This window comes from Drosophila subobscura, chromosome U, assembly GCF_008121235.1.
Source record: "Drosophila subobscura isolate 14011-0131.10 chromosome U, UCBerk_Dsub_1.0, whole genome shotgun sequence".
Lineage (NCBI taxonomy): Eukaryota > Metazoa > Arthropoda > Insecta > Diptera > Drosophilidae > Drosophila > Drosophila subobscura.
The window spans coordinates 20,060,040-20,079,445 of NC_048534.1; the positions used below are offsets into that span (position 1 = coordinate 20,060,040).

Consider the following 19,406-nt stretch of genomic DNA (forward strand, 5'->3'; position numbering starts at 1 on the left):
TCCTTAACTATTCCTTCCACTACTATAGTGTCATTGCTTATCTTTGACTTTGTTATGTCTGTCTTCAAGATCTTGAAACTCTTACGCAATGCTTTACCCACAATTCTATTTCCACTTTAGTTTACCTCAGATTGCGAAATCAACCAAAAATATGTTTTATTTTCTAGAATTTACACAGTAAATCCTCAAAATGTTGATAATACTCGTTTTGTTGATGTGGTTGGTTTTTTTTTCGTTCTGTTCTTTCTTTATTTGTGCACTTCTTGAAATCCGTCAAGTCTGTCTAAACACGTTCTATTTTTTCGGGGCTTGTTATCACAGCCAGAGCGATGCCCCTGCGCCCACACAGCGAGCCATGCCCACTTAATCAGTAGATCTTTGGAGCCACAAGTACACGCGCAAGAGAAAAAAATGGCAAGGTAGACTGGAAATTCTAAATTTATTAGATAGAGCAAAAAAAAAGATTATGAGTGTGGACTTAACAGGAACTAAAAGGCTTAACATTGTTATTATTCGTAGATTTTGAGGGTTTCTGCTTTATAGTGCGAGCCCAACTCGGTGCTAGTACGAGATATTGCCACATTAGACCAAATCAAATAAAGAGAGAGACAGGCTGTGGAGCGACTGCAATAAATTCACGTCTAAACAAAGTGTAAAGAACAAATAAAAGAGCGAGAGCAAGCAGATAAGAGAGGAGCAGCACCAGAACAAACGGTTTTCAGTTCCCAGTCTATGGCAGACAGACAGAGATAGCATCAGAGCAGAGGAAAGGAGTTTAGAAAGAGAAAACAAAAACAATTGCAGCTTAGAGCTTTCAAGCGGTGATTGAACGAGACCGGCTGGTACTTGAAAGTCTACAAAGCGTTGGTCTCCAAAATAAAGTGTAGACTCTGTTGAACAACGGAGAACTGAAGCCAGTCCGTGGAGTAGGAGTTGGAGCTTCAGGCTTTCCTTTTGCACTCTTCATTCACTTAAATTCAAATTGCAGGGCATCTCTAAGGTCTCCAACACCTATTGTCCCTTCTCTGTACTCTTTCACCTTGTCTCTACCAAACGTGGACTCAACCACTGTGACGTTTGCTTTTATATATTTTTTTGTTGCTGGCTTGAACTTTATCATCTGTGAAAATATTTGTTTGTTTGTTTGTTTGCTCGATTTTAATTGTGAGAAGAGAAGGTAACCGTACCGTACCCGCACTCTACAGTACGTATCGTACATACAAAATTAGAGCAAAATCCCCATTCCATTTCATACCAAAAAGTGTTGTTTGCCCAAGAATATGCCCGGCTTGTTGGTGTTGGTGTTTTGCTGGTGGTGTGCTTATCACGTAGGCAGTCTATGGCATGATCCCGTGGCCTTTTTCATGCCTATTTCTCATCTTCTTAGTCGTGTTTTTGTCTCTTTCGATACTCTTGTTTGGGGTATAATGATTTTGAGCAGATGTTTGAGCAATTAGAAATTGTGAATATGAATCTTCATAAGGAATTTTATACATACAAATTTCAAATTATGTTCTTCAAGGGTATCAAAAGTTTCAGCCTCTGTGGGTTTATTTTTTATTTCTAGTTTTTCTTGTTCCGTCATTTATTTGAATTTTGATTGACTAATTGCACAGCTCAGCGCCAGGCCCTTCCCCATACAATCCACTTGTATCCATTACCTAGAATCTGAGGATTGTCGGCTCTGTCTGAAATATTGTTCATGTTTACCGCTTGGGCTGGGAGGCAGTTGCTGGGGGACACTCTCTTTCGCCTTGGCATGTGACAGCTTTCTATGGCTATCATAATTTAAATATTGTCATCTATTATAAGAAGATGAGCCCCTCCGATGAGGCGGAAACATGTTTGTCCACCTGACGCCAGTCACTCCCCAAGTCACCCATCCATCCAGCCCAGATTGAGTCAAGTTGACTTAGCCCCCGGATGGCTCTTGGCTGTTGAAAGTCAGGCAAAAAGTGACGACAATCGTCGGCACATGATATTTCATATTTTGCATGGTTAACAGTCTTGATTTGGCTTGATTTTTGGATCGTTAAGGAATGCTTTAGAGAATAATTAACTTTAGAACTGCCGTATGATTGTTCCAGTAATTTTCAAACTTTTTACATATTTTCTAACAATTTTCTTCCTTCTTCTTTGCAGGCAAAACCCGCACCAAGGACAAATATCGCGTGGTCTACACAGATTTCCAGCGCCTCGAACTGGAGAAGGAGTACTGCACGTCCCGTTACATTACCATTCGCCGCAAGAGCGAACTGGCCCAAACTCTCTCCCTGTCCGAGCGTCAGGTGAAGATCTGGTTCCAGAATCGTCGCGCCAAGGAGCGCAAACAGAACAAAAAGGGCAGCGACCCCAATGTGATGGGTGGTGTGCAGCACACAGACTACAGCCAGCTGATGGACGCCAAGGCGAAACTGGAGCCGGGCCTGCACTTGCCGCACACGCTGCACTCGATGAATCCCATGGCCATGAATATACCCGCGATGCGACTGCATCCGCACCTGGCGGCGCACAGTCATTCGCTGGCAGCGGCAGCGGCGCATTCCCATCAGCTGCAGCAGCAGCACAGTGCACAGATGTCCGCTGCGGCGGTGGCCGGCGTCGGTGCGCTTTCGATGTGACATGATTATGAAGGGGCCACTGCTGCGGCCGCTGCTGCTGATGCACATCATCCAAGAGCAGCGACGTCGACAGCAATGTGTTATGGCAACCACAACAACAGCAACATCAGTTATATGGAGCATCACGAGCAGCATCCGCTAATGGGGGGTGGTGTTGGTGTGAGCGAGCGAGGAGGAGGAGGGGCAGCCTATAGTGCTGCTGCTCTAGCAGGGGACTTGGCTTAACCCTTACACAGGTTACACAGTTAGACTGTTTGTGACCCCAACGTGAAGAGTGGGCAAAGGTAGAGTGGGTGCAGCGATGCCTTGGAATATTGCACGTTGTTAATTTTTGTGATTGTATATTCCTGGTGTTATAACGCTGCACGCCCACACACACGCACAGCCCCCTCTAAAGCTCTCCAGTTTCAATGTAAATTTAATATACTTTTCCCTCCCCCCACAATGCGCACAACTTGTATGTATTATGTTTGTTTTTTTGTTCAAAAGTAATTTAAAGTAAATGTTTAACGCGTAAGATCTTAAATATCTATGAATCTAGTTCTTAAGTTGCCCAGGAAAAACAAATTTTCACCTTAGCCGTCCATCGGCCCCCGAGCAAGAGAAAAAACTTAACATAATTTAGTACAAGTTTGCACCAGAGATAAAACCTTCAACTTTCTGTGCAATTAATTATAAAAAGAGAACCACTTGATTCTTCAACCCGTGTAAATATATCGACATAGAGAGTGTTTTAACGTTTATTACTTTTATATCGTAATAACAATTAGCTTTTAGTGTAATCTAAAATTTACATACTACATTTAATGAGCATTATTTGAGCATAAAAAGCAAAATTAAAATAAAAACAAACTAAACAAAATAAATATGTAATGTTTTTGCCCACAAACAAATATATGTACCAGTATACCCCATGTTCATATAATTTAATTAGTTCAATTATGGCGGCAATTAATTTATATTTGATGTATGTGTGTATATGTGCTTAGCTATTTAAATAAAATATGAACAACAAAATACCAACCACAAGAATCTTCATCTTTTTATTAAGGGTTAATTTTAGTTGCTAGGGTTAAGCATTCACAATGGTCGCAGCGTCGCGACGCTCCACCTACTGACAGCAACAACAACATGAATTGAGCAACTTGTCAATTATTCTCACCCCGCTCTCAGCCATTGCTCTCTGCTCTCACCAGCCACTATTGCCTGCTCACTTGCACTCATGCATAACTGTAGGGCGAGACGATTCACTGTCATTCAGCGCGTGTGTTGTGTTTTTATTTTGTTTGCAATTAAAGTTCATAAAAAGTCAATTAAACACACATGGATTGCAGCTAATATATGCAGAGAAGTTGCGCGAGTGTTGGATTGAGGCATTTCTTGTGGGAAAATATGGAATTCAGCTTATTTTTGTGTAAAAATATGCAACTGGCGGCGTTTTTCAGAGAGACTACATACATAGCTTTGTGTGTATGTGTGGCTTATGTTTTGTACCGTTCTTTTGCTGCGTTTGCTGAAAGTGAACAAGAAAGAGAGATTAAAATAACGCTACCCAGTGAAACTTAGCTGAAGATTAAAATATCAATAAATTATAACTTTCGTGTACATAAATAAAGGAAATTTGAATGAAATACCATGTGTATGCCAGAAATACCTGAAACCCATTCAATTGGCGCCCCATCGAACCACCGTCACAACAAACAAGACGAAGACGACGACGATCTGAAGTGGTAGACGACAACATCGATAGGCAGAGGATAGGAGGAGTGTAGAGTGTAGTGTTCTCTTCCATTGGTTGTACCCAGTCGGAGGCTCTCGACCAGTTGATTTATTGTGCACACCACGATTAGCAAAATCGGAAATGTCAAAGCCGAACGTTAAATATACAACCTGTCCAGATTTTGATACCCGTGCAACGAAACACAAACCGAATCGAGACGTGGGCCAAAAACGTTTTAAGATTAAAAACTTTTGTCAGCAAACGCTACGCAATGGAATGGGTTTTTTTTTCGCTTTACTCTGTGTTTGTACACATGGCACCGACAATATTTTGACTCTTTTTATGTAAGAGCGATGCAAAACCCAGGGACAAGTAACCAGAAATGGACACAGAAAACCCCAAGCGATACAGATGCAGATAAAGGAAGTGGAGGAGGACGGCAAAACGGTTTCTTTTCGCACCTACACGCTAAAAACAAAAAACACAAAAAATTGGAAACTGAAATTGGGACTGCAGTGCAGGCGACGGATCTGATCGCATGGATCGCACGGAGTGCCCGGAGTGTGTGTTTGCATTTGTTTGTTACGCCAAATGCACATGCCGAAATATCTCTACCTCCCCCCTCCGCTGCTTGGGCAGAATTCAACCCGTTCCACGGTGCTGCTGCTGCTGCTGCTGCTTCTTGGTCGCTGGCCTTTGGTCACTCTGCCGTAACGAAATTGTTTGACTTTTGCCGCAGACTGTTTGATGTCCCCTGCACTCCAGCACTCCCGCACTCCCCGTTTCCAGCTACTGCATTACACAGTGCTGTGCCAAAATTACGCTGAATTCACAGCTTATGTTCTTCTCCTGCGTTTAGTGTCCTGTCCGCCATTTTGGACTCAGCCACGACATTCTCAAAAATGGATAAAAAGCAGCATGCCTGGCAATGTCTTTGAATTGGGCAGGCAGCCAGCCTCTCACTCACTCTCAAGTGATTTATGGTGCGGACTGTAGCTGTATCTGGTTTCATGTGAAAGCAGTTGGCCATTGGACGGTGCCAGGGAAGGAGCATCAAGAGGAGCGGGGGGAACAGCGGACGCATGTGGGGGGGTTATAAAATGTACGGAGTGATCTTACTCAGATCACTCACGAACGGGAAATCGGCTTTTATGGCGTGGATTACACTGAGGGAAAAGGGCGAAAGGTTTGATGAGCAGGGACAATTTTTGGTGTTTAAGTGGAAAATAAATAAAATAGTGAAATGAACTAGATTTCTCGTTGATTTAAAAATAAACTTAAAAAAACTTTTAAGTTAAACTTGATTAAAACAATTTCCATTCCAACCTTTTTATATCTATTAAAATCATAAATATTTAATTTTAAAGCATTTTTCATTTCAGATTTCATTTAATTTTTTATAAAAAGTGTTTTAAAACTATTAAAATAAATTGTAGATATTATTTTAAAAACTGAAAAATTCAAAACTTGATCCCACACATTTTCCTCTCTATTTTTCTGTCAGTGTTCGCACCAATATGGCTGCTAATAGGATCCCGAGCAGAGCACAATCTCGCATCCGTCTCTCCCCCCCGCCCAGCACCGCTTCTTCGTATCTTAATTGGCACCCATGGGAGGAGAAAGAGCAGCAGCAGCAGGAGCAGACGGGAGACGGAGTCAGAGGATCGTTGAAAGCAGCAGCGATCCGAGCCCTATGGACATTAAAAAGAAAGAGTCCCAACCTGGGTGCGAGCTCAGTTTTGGGTCTGTGCAGCGCATAATGCCCAATCATCTTGACTTCTGCTTACAGCTGGCTCCGTCCCGTCCCCATTGTCCTCGTCTTTGGCCCAATAAAAGTTTATGACACCCGGACGAAAACTAACGAAACGTTCGAAACATTTTTCAAAGTTTTTTTTTCTGCTGTTAACGAAGCCTCCGACCCCGGACTGGGCCCGATCAATTCCCAGTTGGCCGTTGTATGTCTCTATTAGCGTTGGACAATGCTGGACGATGTGCAGCATCCAGCGGCGAATGTGCTGCAAAAGATTATAAATTGAATGCCATATAAGTCAGGCACACATATGGATGTACGATATCGATACAGCCTGGGTCCAATCAAGCTGCCATCTATGCCTATCCAGAGTGTCTCTCCCTCCGCTCCTCTCCGGTTACGCCTCAGTGTTCCCATCTTTTGTGTACACATCTTTGACTTTTATGCATTTATTGCTGTGAAAAAATGTTAATTCTCGAACGTTATACTTTTATTTGACTTTTACATTTTGATCTTCTCACCCTCAGCGACACAGAGCGAGAAGAGAAGAGAGATCTCCATACATAGTTGACTCTGGACTAGTAGTAAATGTATCCAAAAAAGATGTCTACATCGACTTGCTCGATTCGTTGCGTACTCCTCTACTATGTATTAATTGGATGGTGCATATAAAAGGGAAAGAAAGCGCCATAAATCAATCGTTGAAAAGATATTCGATGTAGAAAGGCATCGCCATGAGGGGAGTTCTTAAAGGAAAGGTTTGATGGAGAGTGAAAGAACATTTTGGAATGAATTTCTAAATTTAATCAGAGCTAAAATGGCTTTAATTTGATCAAGTTAGCAGCCTTAAATATTTATAGCCCATTCCATTATGTTTACTTTAGTTCCAAGCTGATTTTATGCACTTATCGATTAACTTCGCTTATCAGCTGAAGTCTGGCACGCCTTTCTCTGACTCATTTGTAGGTTCTGAGAAATCTACGAAAACGAGACGGTTGCTATATTTTGAGACATTCATCGATACTTAAGGCTTTATCTGAATACATGGCGGAAACTGTTTGGCGGATGCGGATATCCCTATCAACCTTATGAGTTATCCTGTCATCAATGAGCATAAAGTATCACTAGAATCTGTCATAGTTCATCGAGACATGTGCCAAATCTTTGTCGATAGACCGACGCATGAAAGAAATTCAAGAAAATATGGGAAAAATCTTCCATTCCCTTAAAAGCTTGTGGAGACCTTTCTTCTTCCATGACTTCTGCTAATTGTTTCTCGTAGATAAGAAATATTTTAATACCGCACGAATGTTTGATACTTTCACACATATTTTCTCACTAAATATAATATGCATAAAGCAAAGAAATCTGTAAATTAAATGCATAATTTTAAACCATAAATATTGTCTGCATAAACAGCCAGCAATGCGTGAAGTTTACTTAATTAAAATAATTCGCTGACTGCTTTTGCTCATGCTTACATATTTATTCACTTAATTAAATGTTTATTTATATATTAATTTATTATGTGCTTATAATAATAAAAGTCGTACACATAACGTTTAATAAATTATGTCAAAGAGACGCCAAGCCAATCCATAAATCATAGCCCAAAATTTGCATTTTCTTGCACACATTTTGCTCGAGTTTCAAAACAATTCCCCAAACCTTATCCGGTTATTGTTTTGGTATTGCTGCTTATTTCAGTTTCAAGTTCAGATCGATCAGACTGGGGTCTAGTCTGCCCCCGGAGACAGTTTGTGTCCATTGTATGCGGGAGTTTGATTAACACCCAAAACTCATTGTCCCAGCAACGAAATGTTTATTAGTGACCATGCACTAATTAAACTTTGTCGTGTGATTTGTCGACTCGGACTCTTCACTTTTTGTCACTGCAAATGAATCGCTGCTCTGTGGAGCACAATATCATAAATGCCGCTAAAAGGTGTGGGCGTGAAAAAAGAAAACAACAATTTGGCGTTTGTTTTTTTTTTCGTCTTTTGTGGGGAGCTTTGATTCGATTTGTTGATTGAATTGATTAGAGCCATGCCCCACAGGCGTCATATGTGCGTGCCAGTGTGTGGTTTTTGATATTTTGTCTGTGTAGCTATGCGAGGCGAGGGTGTAATTAATCACAACACTCAAGTTCGTCATTTGACAAAAGTGCTAACTACGCTAATAAAACGAATTTACATAGAGAAACGCACGGAAAAGTGTTTCTAAATCAAAACTGAATTATATGAGGCAAGTGACTCAGTTAGAAATCAGTTTTAGAATCGATTATTTTGCAACTAAACTTCATTTCTGTAATTTTACTTTTCAGGACTCACTCTTCCTTCCCATCATAAATTCAAATTCAAATGTTCCACCAACGGCAATTTGTTACGCCACCACAAGCTAATTGTTACAGCACACAGTGAAAAAAGTGCTAAACATGCTAATTAAATTTATTTAAATAGAAAAACACACATGTTGCAAAATTCTTATATAAATCAATATTTACTGGTTTTTTAATAACATTTGCTATTGTGTAACGTATTCAGTAGTTTCCTCTCAATTTAAATTCTGAATGTGGCGCCCATGTAAATTGTGCTTTTCATCAGCAGCTAACTGCTATAGCACGTGTTAAAAGTTTTGTCGATGTTTCTCACAGCTGTAGTCGATATATTGATCTGTGCATATTATTATACGGCCTCTGTATTTTTTCGCTCATTTCTGATATTATTGCAGTGTAAGGGTATATTTTGGTATATTCCTGCGGTATAGTTTGTTCATAAATCCACGGTCACACCAGCTCTGTTTTTGATTGTCATTCAACAAAAATTTGTAAATTTCACAAATTCCGTATAAAACCTGTTCAAATTGAATACAAATTCTAAGCAAAATGGTAAGTAATGTTATATGCAACACTGCAAAATGGTTGATTAACACAAAGTGCTTGTGCTCCACCTAGAATCAGCAATCGTTAAAAGTGCAGCCCAGCGAGTTGACGGTGCTCCATGCCTCCGGCAAAGTGGGCATGCCCACAGAGGAGAACTGCTACAATCAACTGGCTCATGTGCATCGTCTGCGCGACTCGGAGGCCAACTACCATGAGCATCAGTATTCGCTCAATATGCAGATGCTGCGCAATCGCGAGGGTCTGGGCATTCCACTGAAGATGGGCATGGAGCGTCATTCCGCACGCCAGATTGGACGTTTGCCCTTCTTGCCCTCCAGGTGAGTGCTGGCCATGGGTTAAAACTGTTTCTGGTGGTAATGTGCTTTGTTTGGTAGCAACTTTATGGATGAGGTGCTGACTGGACGCAATGAGAGCATCGATTTTGAGGACTTCTTGGGTCTGCCCGAGTACAACGAGCACATGCGCCAGCCGCACGCTGTCGTGGAGAAATCTCTGGGCATCTACTAAAATTCACGTACACTTTAAGACACTCCCAAGCACGAAACGCCTAGCGTTTAGTCTACATGCTAAGCGTTTTAATACAGAAAAAATAAATTAAAGGAAAGGCTCCCAAGATTTTTGTTGATTCTTTGAGCCAAAAATGCATTTATTTTGTTGCTGCAGTTTCAATATTTAGCTAATTAGTTTCTTTTACACTTACGACACTTTATTCAACACAAAAAAACTAAACGCTAAACTGAAATATTGGCAGAAAGGATTTGTTTCTTGTACTCAGGAGATTCGTGTTTAAAATTATAAATTGCATAAAAGATATTTGCTTTTGCTTTTTGTATAAATTAAACAAAATTATATAGTTTGTAGATTATAAATGGACGAATTCGTTAGGTAAAATTAGGCTTAAATCGAAGCATAAACGGAGGGCACATTTCACGCAGGGAAAACTCAAAGGGAGAGCTCTAAAATTGTTACAAAAATGAATTGCATTGCATATATACATAAAGATAAAACAATTTTGGAGGCAATAATAGTTGAACGAACACTTTGTTTAGGCTATAAATTAGCTGTTTGCTTTAGAGAAATATTCTGCAGAGATTTTATGTTTTATGCATATGCAAGAAGACAATTTTATGGTCTAGTTTTCGCTTTAACGTTTAGTAAATCCAATTAACGGGCACCCATTGATCCTCGTGGCTCATCTGATCGAGTGTCTCCACCACCTGGCGGAACGTCTCATCGAAGTCCTCATTGATGATAACCATATCGAAATATTTCTCGTACTTGCGCTGCACGAAGCTGCTCTCCTCCACAGTGGCCACCAGATCGTCATCCTGCGGGTAGATGCGATACAAATTGTATGTGTTAAGCAATGTTTGGGAATTCAGGCACAGATCTAAGAGGGCTACAAGTGTGGCCTACGGATCAGGTGTGTGCACAAAAGCGTGTGAGTGGTAACAAATTTAGTTCCCGTCTTTAGTTTGCACCTAAAACTAGCTCAAACTTTACCTCATAAAGCGAAGCTAACGATTCGAGCGTACGTGCACGCCTGGAGCTGAAGCGTATGGAACTTTGACGATCAAACTGTGGAATCAAGAGCGCAAATCATAATTAAAAAGGGTTGCCTATGGGGAGCTACGGGTAACCTACGGATAGATTTCTATTGGAACCGGTTGCCCGGCGGTCGGCATAGATTGTCTTGAGCTGCTCCATGCCCGGTGCCGCAACAAATATAACAAATGGCATCAGTTCCTGGCTATTGTGTAGGATCTTGAGAGCATTTGGTGCACAGTCCAGGATGCACATGCGACCGCTATTGATGACATCCTTGATGGACTGCAAGTGGGTGCCATAGAGATTGCCATTGTGCTCGCCATACTCGAGAAATTCGTTCTGTTTGACAGCCTCCTCCATTTCCTCGCGATCCATGAACCAATAGCTGGTGCCATTCTCCTCCAAGGCGCGCTTCGGGCGACTTGTATCTGCGGGCAAGCAATATTTAAAATATATTTTCTGTGTTCAGGCGAGGTGCTGCTCGACTCACGTGGAATGACCGCACCAAACTTATCCACATCGCTGTTGATCAAGCGATTTTTGAGCGTGCGTCTGCCCACACCGGAGACGCCAATCAGTACCAAAGTTTTCCTGCGAAATGGCGGCATGCGCGTCACCTCCTCATAGAGGAGAAGTTCCGCCTTGTCAAACTCACAATTGGCCACGGATCGGTACATGGTCTTGCGCTTTCGTTTGGAGATCTGTTAGGGGATTAAACACTGACTTAAGTTGGGTTTATTTTGGGTCTCCAAGGAAGTGCTTACCCTCGTGCCGCAGATGCCAATTTTGTGCACATAATCCGCCTCGGGTGCCACAAACGCCTTGCGTCGCTCCTCCAACTCCTGTGAGGGTATTAGACCAATTTTATCCGATTCTGCAGTGATGTTCTTGGCCTGCCACCAATTGGGATCCTTGACATTGATGATCTGCAGAATGTCGCCCGATTTGAAGGGCAAGCCAATGTCCCTGCATGGCAGCAAAGAATCCTCCGAGGGATGATATGTGAACAGGGCGCGCATGTAGCACTGGGAATATAACAGATAAAAGACATATAAATATGGGATATAGTCTGGGGAATAGTTTAAGCCAAGATTTACTTACTTAGTTGCAAGTGATTCGAGAAATTTTGAAGTGGGACTTTTTGTTCTAAGATTAGCTATTATATATTTGATTTATTCAATTAGATTTGAGGAGTGTGTGAATGGAGGAATATGGGAAATGTGTATAGGGCATGCCATAACGTTCCTATAGGTGTTTAATTTTTGTATTCCTAGCAATAATGCAATAATCTATGAAATGTATGTTTCTTGCTCAAAATGCATTCAAAAATTGATTGAATTTTGTTTGAAATTATATCAAAAATGGGAAGTAACATCTAGCGCAAAAAAAACTGTCTCCAAGCTAATCAAAAATCCATGCAAAAAAGCAGAAAATGCTGGGAGCAAGCAAAGATTATATAAAAAGTAAGATGAGTGACGAGAAAACATTTGAATGGCGTTGTATTTTTTTGAATCACTGTCTCAAACGCTCTAAGGGAGACTCTGCTGCATAACTCTAGTTACTGCTTAAATAATCTTTGCCAAAAACTCCCCAAAAAAACGCTAAAACATTCACAAAACTTACCGTCAGCTTCTTGCCCGCCTCTAGACCCGCGATGCCATTCTGTTTTACCTGTCCCCCACTCACGGTATAGCGACCACTCTTGATCTCCTCATCCACATTGGGGCCAATCTTCAGCGTCAAATTCTCCTTGGCGCGCGACACCTCCACCTGGAGCTCGTCGGGCGAGTGCACGGGCGTGCCGTTCACCTCCAGTATAACATCACCGACATGCAGCATGCTCTGTTTATCGATGACACCGCCTGCCAGTATGCGAGCAATCACCAGCTGCTTGTACTCGTCCATTTCGACGGTGAGGCCCAGGGGTTTGCTGGGATCACGACGCAGACCCACCATCTTGATGGTCTCCACTGGCATTTTGCTTCTCAGTATGTCCTCCGTGTAGAGATAGGTGCCGGTTGGGCGTTGACTGGCGAGTTCTAGTTGGGTGGTTGAGCCGCCGGCAGCTTTTAAACGTTGCTCAAATAAATATCCTATCTCATCGTGGGCACGCAAGAGAGCCTAAGAGAAAGGGTATTAAATATTGATAGCTGAAATATCTTACTCTTACTTACACGAAAATGAGGTTGGGCCAAGAGTTTAGCTAGCTCTCGCGACTCCAATCGCCTGGAGGGTGAAAATTTACGTATAATATCGTCACAGATTGGCTTATTGTTGAGATGAGCGGGCAGAAAGACGGGCACTGGCTGTGGCTCTGTGGGATTTAGCTGCAAAGAACAATAAAAAACATTTTAAGCATTAAACATTTGTCATGTACAACTAATTAAGTTCTGACTGCGACGTGGGGCGTGCCTGCCCTAGGTCAAGTCTTGTCTCGCATCCAGCCACTCCATTTATTCACTTTGCGTTAATTGAGTGAGTGCTTTAATTGGCTGAAGCTCTTTTTTGGAGAAGCTGTATCCAGCCCTGCCCTACCCCCATTTAACCCCAGTGACCTTTTCGCCAAAAGCCAACAAAATATTTCGAGTCTTAGGTCAAAAATTGGGTCGCTCTTTTGGGTACAATTTGGGTCGACTAGGCATAAAAAGTGAATTTTTGTTTCTGCTTTAATTGCACATCATTTGTCTCTTCCGGCTCTTGCCATTCTTTTCTTTTGTCCCCCCACACTTTTATTTTTTTTTTCTCGTGTGTGTTCGGAATTTGCTTTCGTTGACGGCGCCTCCTGCCTTGCGTCTTGTATATATTATTTTTGTTCCCCTTTTCTGCAGTTTCTGCCCACGTTGCGGGGAAGACGAGACGCGTCTCTGAGTCAACCTCATGCAATATTTATACGAATACGTGTATTGTGTGGGTACATACATATGTACATACATATGTATATCTTTTCTCTTTTTCTGTTTCTCTTTTTGTTGAAAAATAATAGTGGGGGGTGGGTTTGTCTAAAGTGCAGTTGATTAAGAGGCGAAGGCATGGTCAATTGCAGTTGCCGTAAGTAGATGCATTCTTGCCATGAACTTTTATTGATTTTGTATTGAAAAAATAAAAGTTCTTTCCAGCCAGCAAAGAATCAGCTTTATAGAACAAAATACAGAAAATAGTTTCCTGGAACATATCCAAAAGTATTCTTTTGGACTTCTATTAAGTAAACCTTAATACCTTGCCATTTCTCTGCTCCTCCAATCAGCTTCACTCTGTCTACAAGTTTTAGCTCTTACTCTTCCCCTTCTTATACACTTCCTCTATTGCTTCCTCTTTTCTTCCTCTTCTCTTCCTCTTTTTCTTTCTCTTCGATAAGGGACATTGGAATTGGCTTTCTGCTGCCCCGCCGCGACAGCCATCTCCGACTTCTGTTTATTTATTTAGACATTTTTGTCTGGCGAAGATCGTGTTTCAGCCTTCAGTATTTCAGCTCTTCAGCTTTTCTGCCGTGTGAAAAGAGCGAAGAAGCCCCACCACACACAGAGACACGCGACAGATAATCCCCAACCTCGTGTACACACACATACACACAGCACCCGCACCACACCGGAATACGAGCATGCAGGCGACAATTGTCATTGATATCTTTGCAGACTTTTGCTCTTCCGTTTCGTCTCTCTTGCTGTCTGTACCGTTTGTTTGTTACCCTTTTCAGGGAGGGTACTATTTGATACTATTTGAGTACTACTATAAATATTACTGATAGTTAAATGAGTTTAAAATGTATTAAATTTGGTAAAAGTTCAACTGAAAATGATTCCACACTGCATCTGAAAGAGTATCTAAAGCTTCGGCTCTCTTTTCATTCCTGTTGCTGATGTGCTTGCGGCTGCCTTTTGTTGTTGTTGTTGTTGCTGTTAGCAAGTAAAGGGCTTTCACCTCTCTTACCAAATGGGGTTTGTCATGACAACGACAGCAGCGCAAATTGCTTTAGACAACAACAAAAAACAGGCTAAACATCTTAACCGTTTCAACAGGTGATTACTAATTAAGCAAATTGTTAATTAAACACACACCAAAAACAACTCGTAAACAAAAACGTCTCTCTCTCTCTCTGTCGCTCTCTTTTGACCAAGGCTAATATACCTTGCTGGGGAAATTCGATCTATGGGTATTTTTGTACTATAAATTTCCCCCAGGGGTTCACATTGCTAATTGAAACACATTTATTCCATAAGTTTATTGGCTGATTGGAAGCGCCTTTCGTTTTTCAATTACACTTTTTTTCTTGTCTTGACTTTTTCTTGGTTATTTTTCGGGTAGAGCCAGAGCCACTCCCAAAACGCGCGAGCGCGAGCGCTTAAAGCCAAGAAGAGCGAAGAAGAGCACAAAAGCGCGGAGAGAGAGAGAGAGAGAGCGAGCGAGCACTTAGTGCGTGTGTTGGTGTGTGTTCAGGTGTGAGTCTCTGTGTGAGAGTTGAATATTTTTTTTGGTTTTCTTGAAATGCCAAAACACAGTTAAGACTGCTGTTTGTTGGCCAGGTTACACAATTCTTGGCACGGGGGGGTGTGTACACAGCGCGACTACGTCATCAATATATGTTGTTCGTGTGAGTACGAGTTAACTTGGCTAACATAAAAGCTCTCGTTTCCAAGGCAGTTGCTAGTGATTGGACACAACAAAAGCAATTCCAATGTGCTCTAGTTTTCTATTTTGGTTGTTTATTATTGATCTGTTGTTGTACTTGTTGGAATTTACACCTTTTTCTTGGTTAAAACGCACAAATTGTAAACGAAATGAACACAAGACGCGTTCAAAGAGAGAGAGAGCGAACGAACTAACTGTTGCATATGCCGCCCCGTTTAAGCCACGCTCACACACACACACACACTAGCACAGCAAATGCTCACTGAATCGAACCAGCTCGAACCGGAACCCCAACGGACCGTAGCGCGCGCGTTTTCTGTGGATCCAACCTCACCTTAGTACTGCTTAAAAGTATCTGACTCACATGAGTTTCGTTTGTACGGCACAGAGCTAGGGCTAGCTGGCCCCGCTCGCTAGTATCCAAGTAGCCAAGAGAACGACGCAGAGCGTGCTTCGAGCTTGATGGTGTGCGTGCGCAAAGCTAACGAGTGAAGCTTGCATTACAACTGTACGGTTAACAGCGGCTGGCGCTGTTGTTTAACAGAGACTTTGAGCAGGCGCCACTATGCTCTCTCACACTTTCTGAGAGCAGTTTTGAGTTTAATGTTAGCGTTAACAGTAACTTGCAAGTAAGTGGGATATGATCGACTTAAAGATGCTCAGTAATTGGCCTTATAAGCATTGGTTCAAGAGGCAAGATTTATATATGAAATTAAAGCTACAAACATTTCATTACAAACATTTTCTATACATTTACACCAAAAACAATGTATATCTTTACCAGATACCGGCTGTAAATAATGAAAACTTAGACCAAATGAAATCCCTGAAGAGAGACAACGCCAAACCTGAGCATCTCTGTAAAGTTTCAGTCTTTGTGGACTCAAATCTAACTCTATTTTTGTGTGTCTTGCAGAGTCTTTAAAGCTCTTCTCGTAAGTAGCTGAAGATCTCTCACAGATTCTCGCACTCTGCCAAGCTTTTTTTCACGCTCTCTCTGCATCTACATTTATGTATCTTTCCCTCTCTCTCTCTCTCTCTCTCTCCGCAGGCGAGCTGCTGCATTAGTAGGCCAACAAGTTTTGGGCTTTTTGTGCATCGTTGGAAGAAGCAGGTAACATAAAGCCACCACAGGTATGTGTTATTTACGTAGAAATATGTTTTTCCAAACCGGTTTTCCCTTCACAGACACACTCACACACACACACACGCAGACAAAGCTTCTTTGGGGCGTTGGACATTAAAGAGTTGAGACTCCACCGACTTGTGCCGCATTTTATGTAATCTGCATAAACTAGGGGAGTGCTCGAAGAGTGCTGAGAGAGCAATTATTTGGGGATTGGGTTTGGGTTTGGGTTTGACTTTTCATATTTTCTTATCTCGTGACTTGTGGTTTTAATTACTTTCACTGCCTTTCTCAACAGTCACAGACCGCAAAAGCAACAGCAACAGCAACAAACAATTTCCACCTAGGAAAATGTGGAATTCTAATTATCCGCGTCACGCGATGTCGCTTTTCATTATTTACGTGGTTTTGGTTTTGCTGGAGTTCGTGGTTTGTTTTGGATTTCCACAAAGCTAAGTGAAGGTTAAGGGGAAAACGAGCTTAAGTCGGGCTAAAGGAGGAAAATTAAGAGAAACTAATGAAATCATTAGATCTTAAGTGGAATAATTATGGAAAGAAGCAATCAATAAGTCAAAGTTTAAGTTCCAAGACGAAGTACAAAGATAGCTCTCTGGTGAACAGATTTCTTAGGCAGACATTTTTCAATATGTTTCAAGGCAAAAATTGCTTAACCCTCCACCAATATTTAGTCTTACATTCCCGAAACTATTATGTTTTCCTCTTATAAATCTACTCCCTTTATAAGGCATTCCCTTTTCGTTTTGAACCATTTCTTTTATTGTTTTCCCAGGCAATTCGCGTGTTTGCCGCCTAAACAATCCACAAAATATTTACTATTTGATTAAGTTGCCAAGCTCCACGCTTTATGCAGATTTTACTGCGAAGCTTGTAGACTTTTTTTGGGGTCAAGCAAGTCCATTATTATATCACACAATAATGATCTAAAAAAGAGCTGAAACATCTCAACGGGGTCAAGTTTAGTGCGAAAATAAGTGCGAAAAGAATAACAAGAGATGGCGTTAATGTGTGGCCATAAAAAAGAGACACAGAGAGAAGGGAAGTCAGTGTACTGCCTACCACCCTTTGGTGGATTATGCAGAGCGAAGGAAATGTGCCACGGATTGCCCCTCCACTGAGGAAAATGATGTAATAAAGAAAGCAACAAACACAAACAAACACACAGAGGAACTGTAATATCTAGACCAAAAATCAGCATGCAATGCCATCGATAAAGTAAACAAAGATTGCCCCCTGTATGCGGGGCTGCCTGTGTGTTTGTCTGTATGTGTGTGGAAATTATATGGAAAACTGTGTGTATAGAGGAAGCATAGAAGAAAACGTATGAGCAATTTTTTCTTATTGAACAGATGCTCGAGCTGGAGCACGGGCCAGGGCAAAAAGTGGGTCAGAAATAAATGTGATTCGTGTTCTGGTCCACTTACCAGCAGCTCCTTGTGGGGTGTGCTGGGATTGCTGAGCAGCAGGCCCTTCAGGAAGATCTCGTCGTGGTCGGAGAGGTCCGTGGAGTGGCGAAAGGCCGCTGGAATCGAGTAATCGTAAATGACAAAACGTTTCGACAGCTTAATGTACCGTTAAAACCTACCGTTATCGGATGTATCATCATCGCCGGCACTGACCCTGTTGTTGCTGGCGAGCAGCTCAACCTTGTCCTGACGCGCCGCCCGACGGGACCGGGCACTCCATCGCACCATTCTGGCGCCCCTTTTCGCTGGACACAAAACGAAGAGACACGAAGTCACAAAGGGGTGGGGGAGTCAAGGAGTTCAAAAAATGAATCAATTCGAAGGATAAGGAACTCCAACAGAAATTTCTGCTAATATTTTCCACACACAAAACTTATTTCTGTAATAATCACTGAATGTTATTGTTTTGAGCGCCACGGCACAAGCATCGCATCCGCTAACAACAAGTCGAAAATTGTTTGTCTTTCAATCTGCTTTAAGAAGCCACAAACGAGACACCAGACAAGTCGGAAATCTGAAAGCCAAGTTACCACAACCGACAGCTGGGAGAGAGAGCGAGCGCATAACTGAAATTGTAGACATTAACATAAGCATGCAGCTTTTACGGATTAGCTTTTCGACGCTCTGTTAACTTTGCAGAAAAGCTTTTCAAACTGTATGATGTCCGTTATTGGAGGGGAGGCATCTGTTGCATACACTAGAGACGATACTTTCTCACACTTGATGCTTTGTTTTGGTAAACCTTACTTTGTAAGCAATCAAATATAAGGAAGTCATGAAAAGCAGCCAGTTTTATGCAGATTTAATTCATCAAGCGTATGCAATTATAGTTTTAGTTATAAAAATCCTAACTAACTGGCAATATCAAACGGAACATCAAAATCGAGAAAAACTATTTACGATGCAGTATATTTACGGTATATGTGGAAGTGTGAGCGTATATTATTATTGGTATGTTTCTGTAATATTTTATTGCTCATATTTTAAACGCAAAAATGAGAACGGGAGAGCGGAGAGAATTTCTGAATGCAACAGTAGATTATTTCCCTGACAGCAGAAATTCCCCAATTCACAATGGGAACCGCGCGCGCATCCATATTTTGAATCGAAGACTTGCTTAGCTCTTTACGATCCGAGCAGGGTGACCATTTAAAATATTTTATATACTTTTCGGGATTGATTTCACTGTATATTAACGGTATATCGGTATGTAATGATATATTTAATGAATTTCATCATCCTATTAAATCCATTTTTAAAGTATATTTAATAATATAGGGTATCCAGCACCCCATTGGAGGTATCTTTTTTAAATATCCCTCGAGGACTTTCTCTCTTCTCCGTAGGTTCTTTTTGTTGGTTGACCTTTTTAGTTTTAAACTTAATTTGGAAACATTCCAAGAAAAGTAAGTCGTGAAAACTAGCCACTCTTGTGGAGAATTAATTAATAAATCGGGTAAAATTAAAGTTTTAGCGCGGAGACTCCTAACTATCTAGTAATATTAAATAGAACATCAAAATCGAGGAAAATAATTTAAGATTCACGGTAATTTTACAGTATATTTTGAAAATGCAAGGGTGTATTTCAGTATATTTTTGAGAGTCTGTCGGTATATTTTATCAATAATT

General features: G+C 41.4%; 3 protein-coding genes across 5 annotated transcripts in view; 2 read left to right on the plus strand and 1 right to left on the minus strand.

Annotated features, from left to right (window-relative positions):
* LOC117900149 (homeotic protein caudal) overlaps positions 1–12,017 on the plus strand; it is a 24,375-nt gene extending 12,358 nt beyond the window's left edge. The window contains exons 2-3 of one of the 3 annotated variants that reach the window (XM_034810384.1): positions 2,713–2,888; positions 12,006–12,017. In XM_034810384.1, the coding sequence (XP_034666275.1) occupies positions 2,713–2,846 (134 nt within the window). In that variant the 3' untranslated portion in view covers positions 2,847–2,888; positions 12,006–12,017. Of the gene's footprint in view, positions 1–2,142; positions 3,523–12,005 lie in introns of those variants that run through there. The other 2 variants (XM_034810383.1, XM_034810382.1) reach the window with 2 other exon arrangements.
* On the plus strand, positions 8,841–9,557 carry LOC117900150 (proteasome maturation protein). Its single transcript, XM_034810385.1, has 3 exons — positions 8,841–8,978; positions 9,045–9,310; positions 9,368–9,557. Exons 1-3 carry the CDS (start codon positions 8,976–8,978, stop codon positions 9,498–9,500), a joined length of 402 nt encoding a protein of 133 aa, XP_034666276.1. The 5' UTR covers positions 8,841–8,975; the 3' UTR covers positions 9,501–9,557.
* LOC117900148 (MAGUK p55 subfamily member 6) lies at positions 9,678–18,033 on the minus strand. Its single transcript, XM_034810381.1, has 9 exons — positions 17,897–18,033; positions 17,736–17,833; positions 12,716–12,868; positions 12,165–12,662; positions 11,306–11,566; positions 11,032–11,242; positions 10,638–10,969; positions 10,497–10,571; positions 9,678–10,321 (listed from the first exon to the last, which is right to left on the minus strand). Exons 1-9 carry the CDS (start codon positions 18,003–18,005, stop codon positions 10,145–10,147), a joined length of 1,914 nt encoding a protein of 637 aa, XP_034666272.1. The 5' UTR covers positions 18,006–18,033; the 3' UTR covers positions 9,678–10,144.
* Between the last annotated feature and the right edge of the window lie 1,373 nt (positions 18,034–19,406).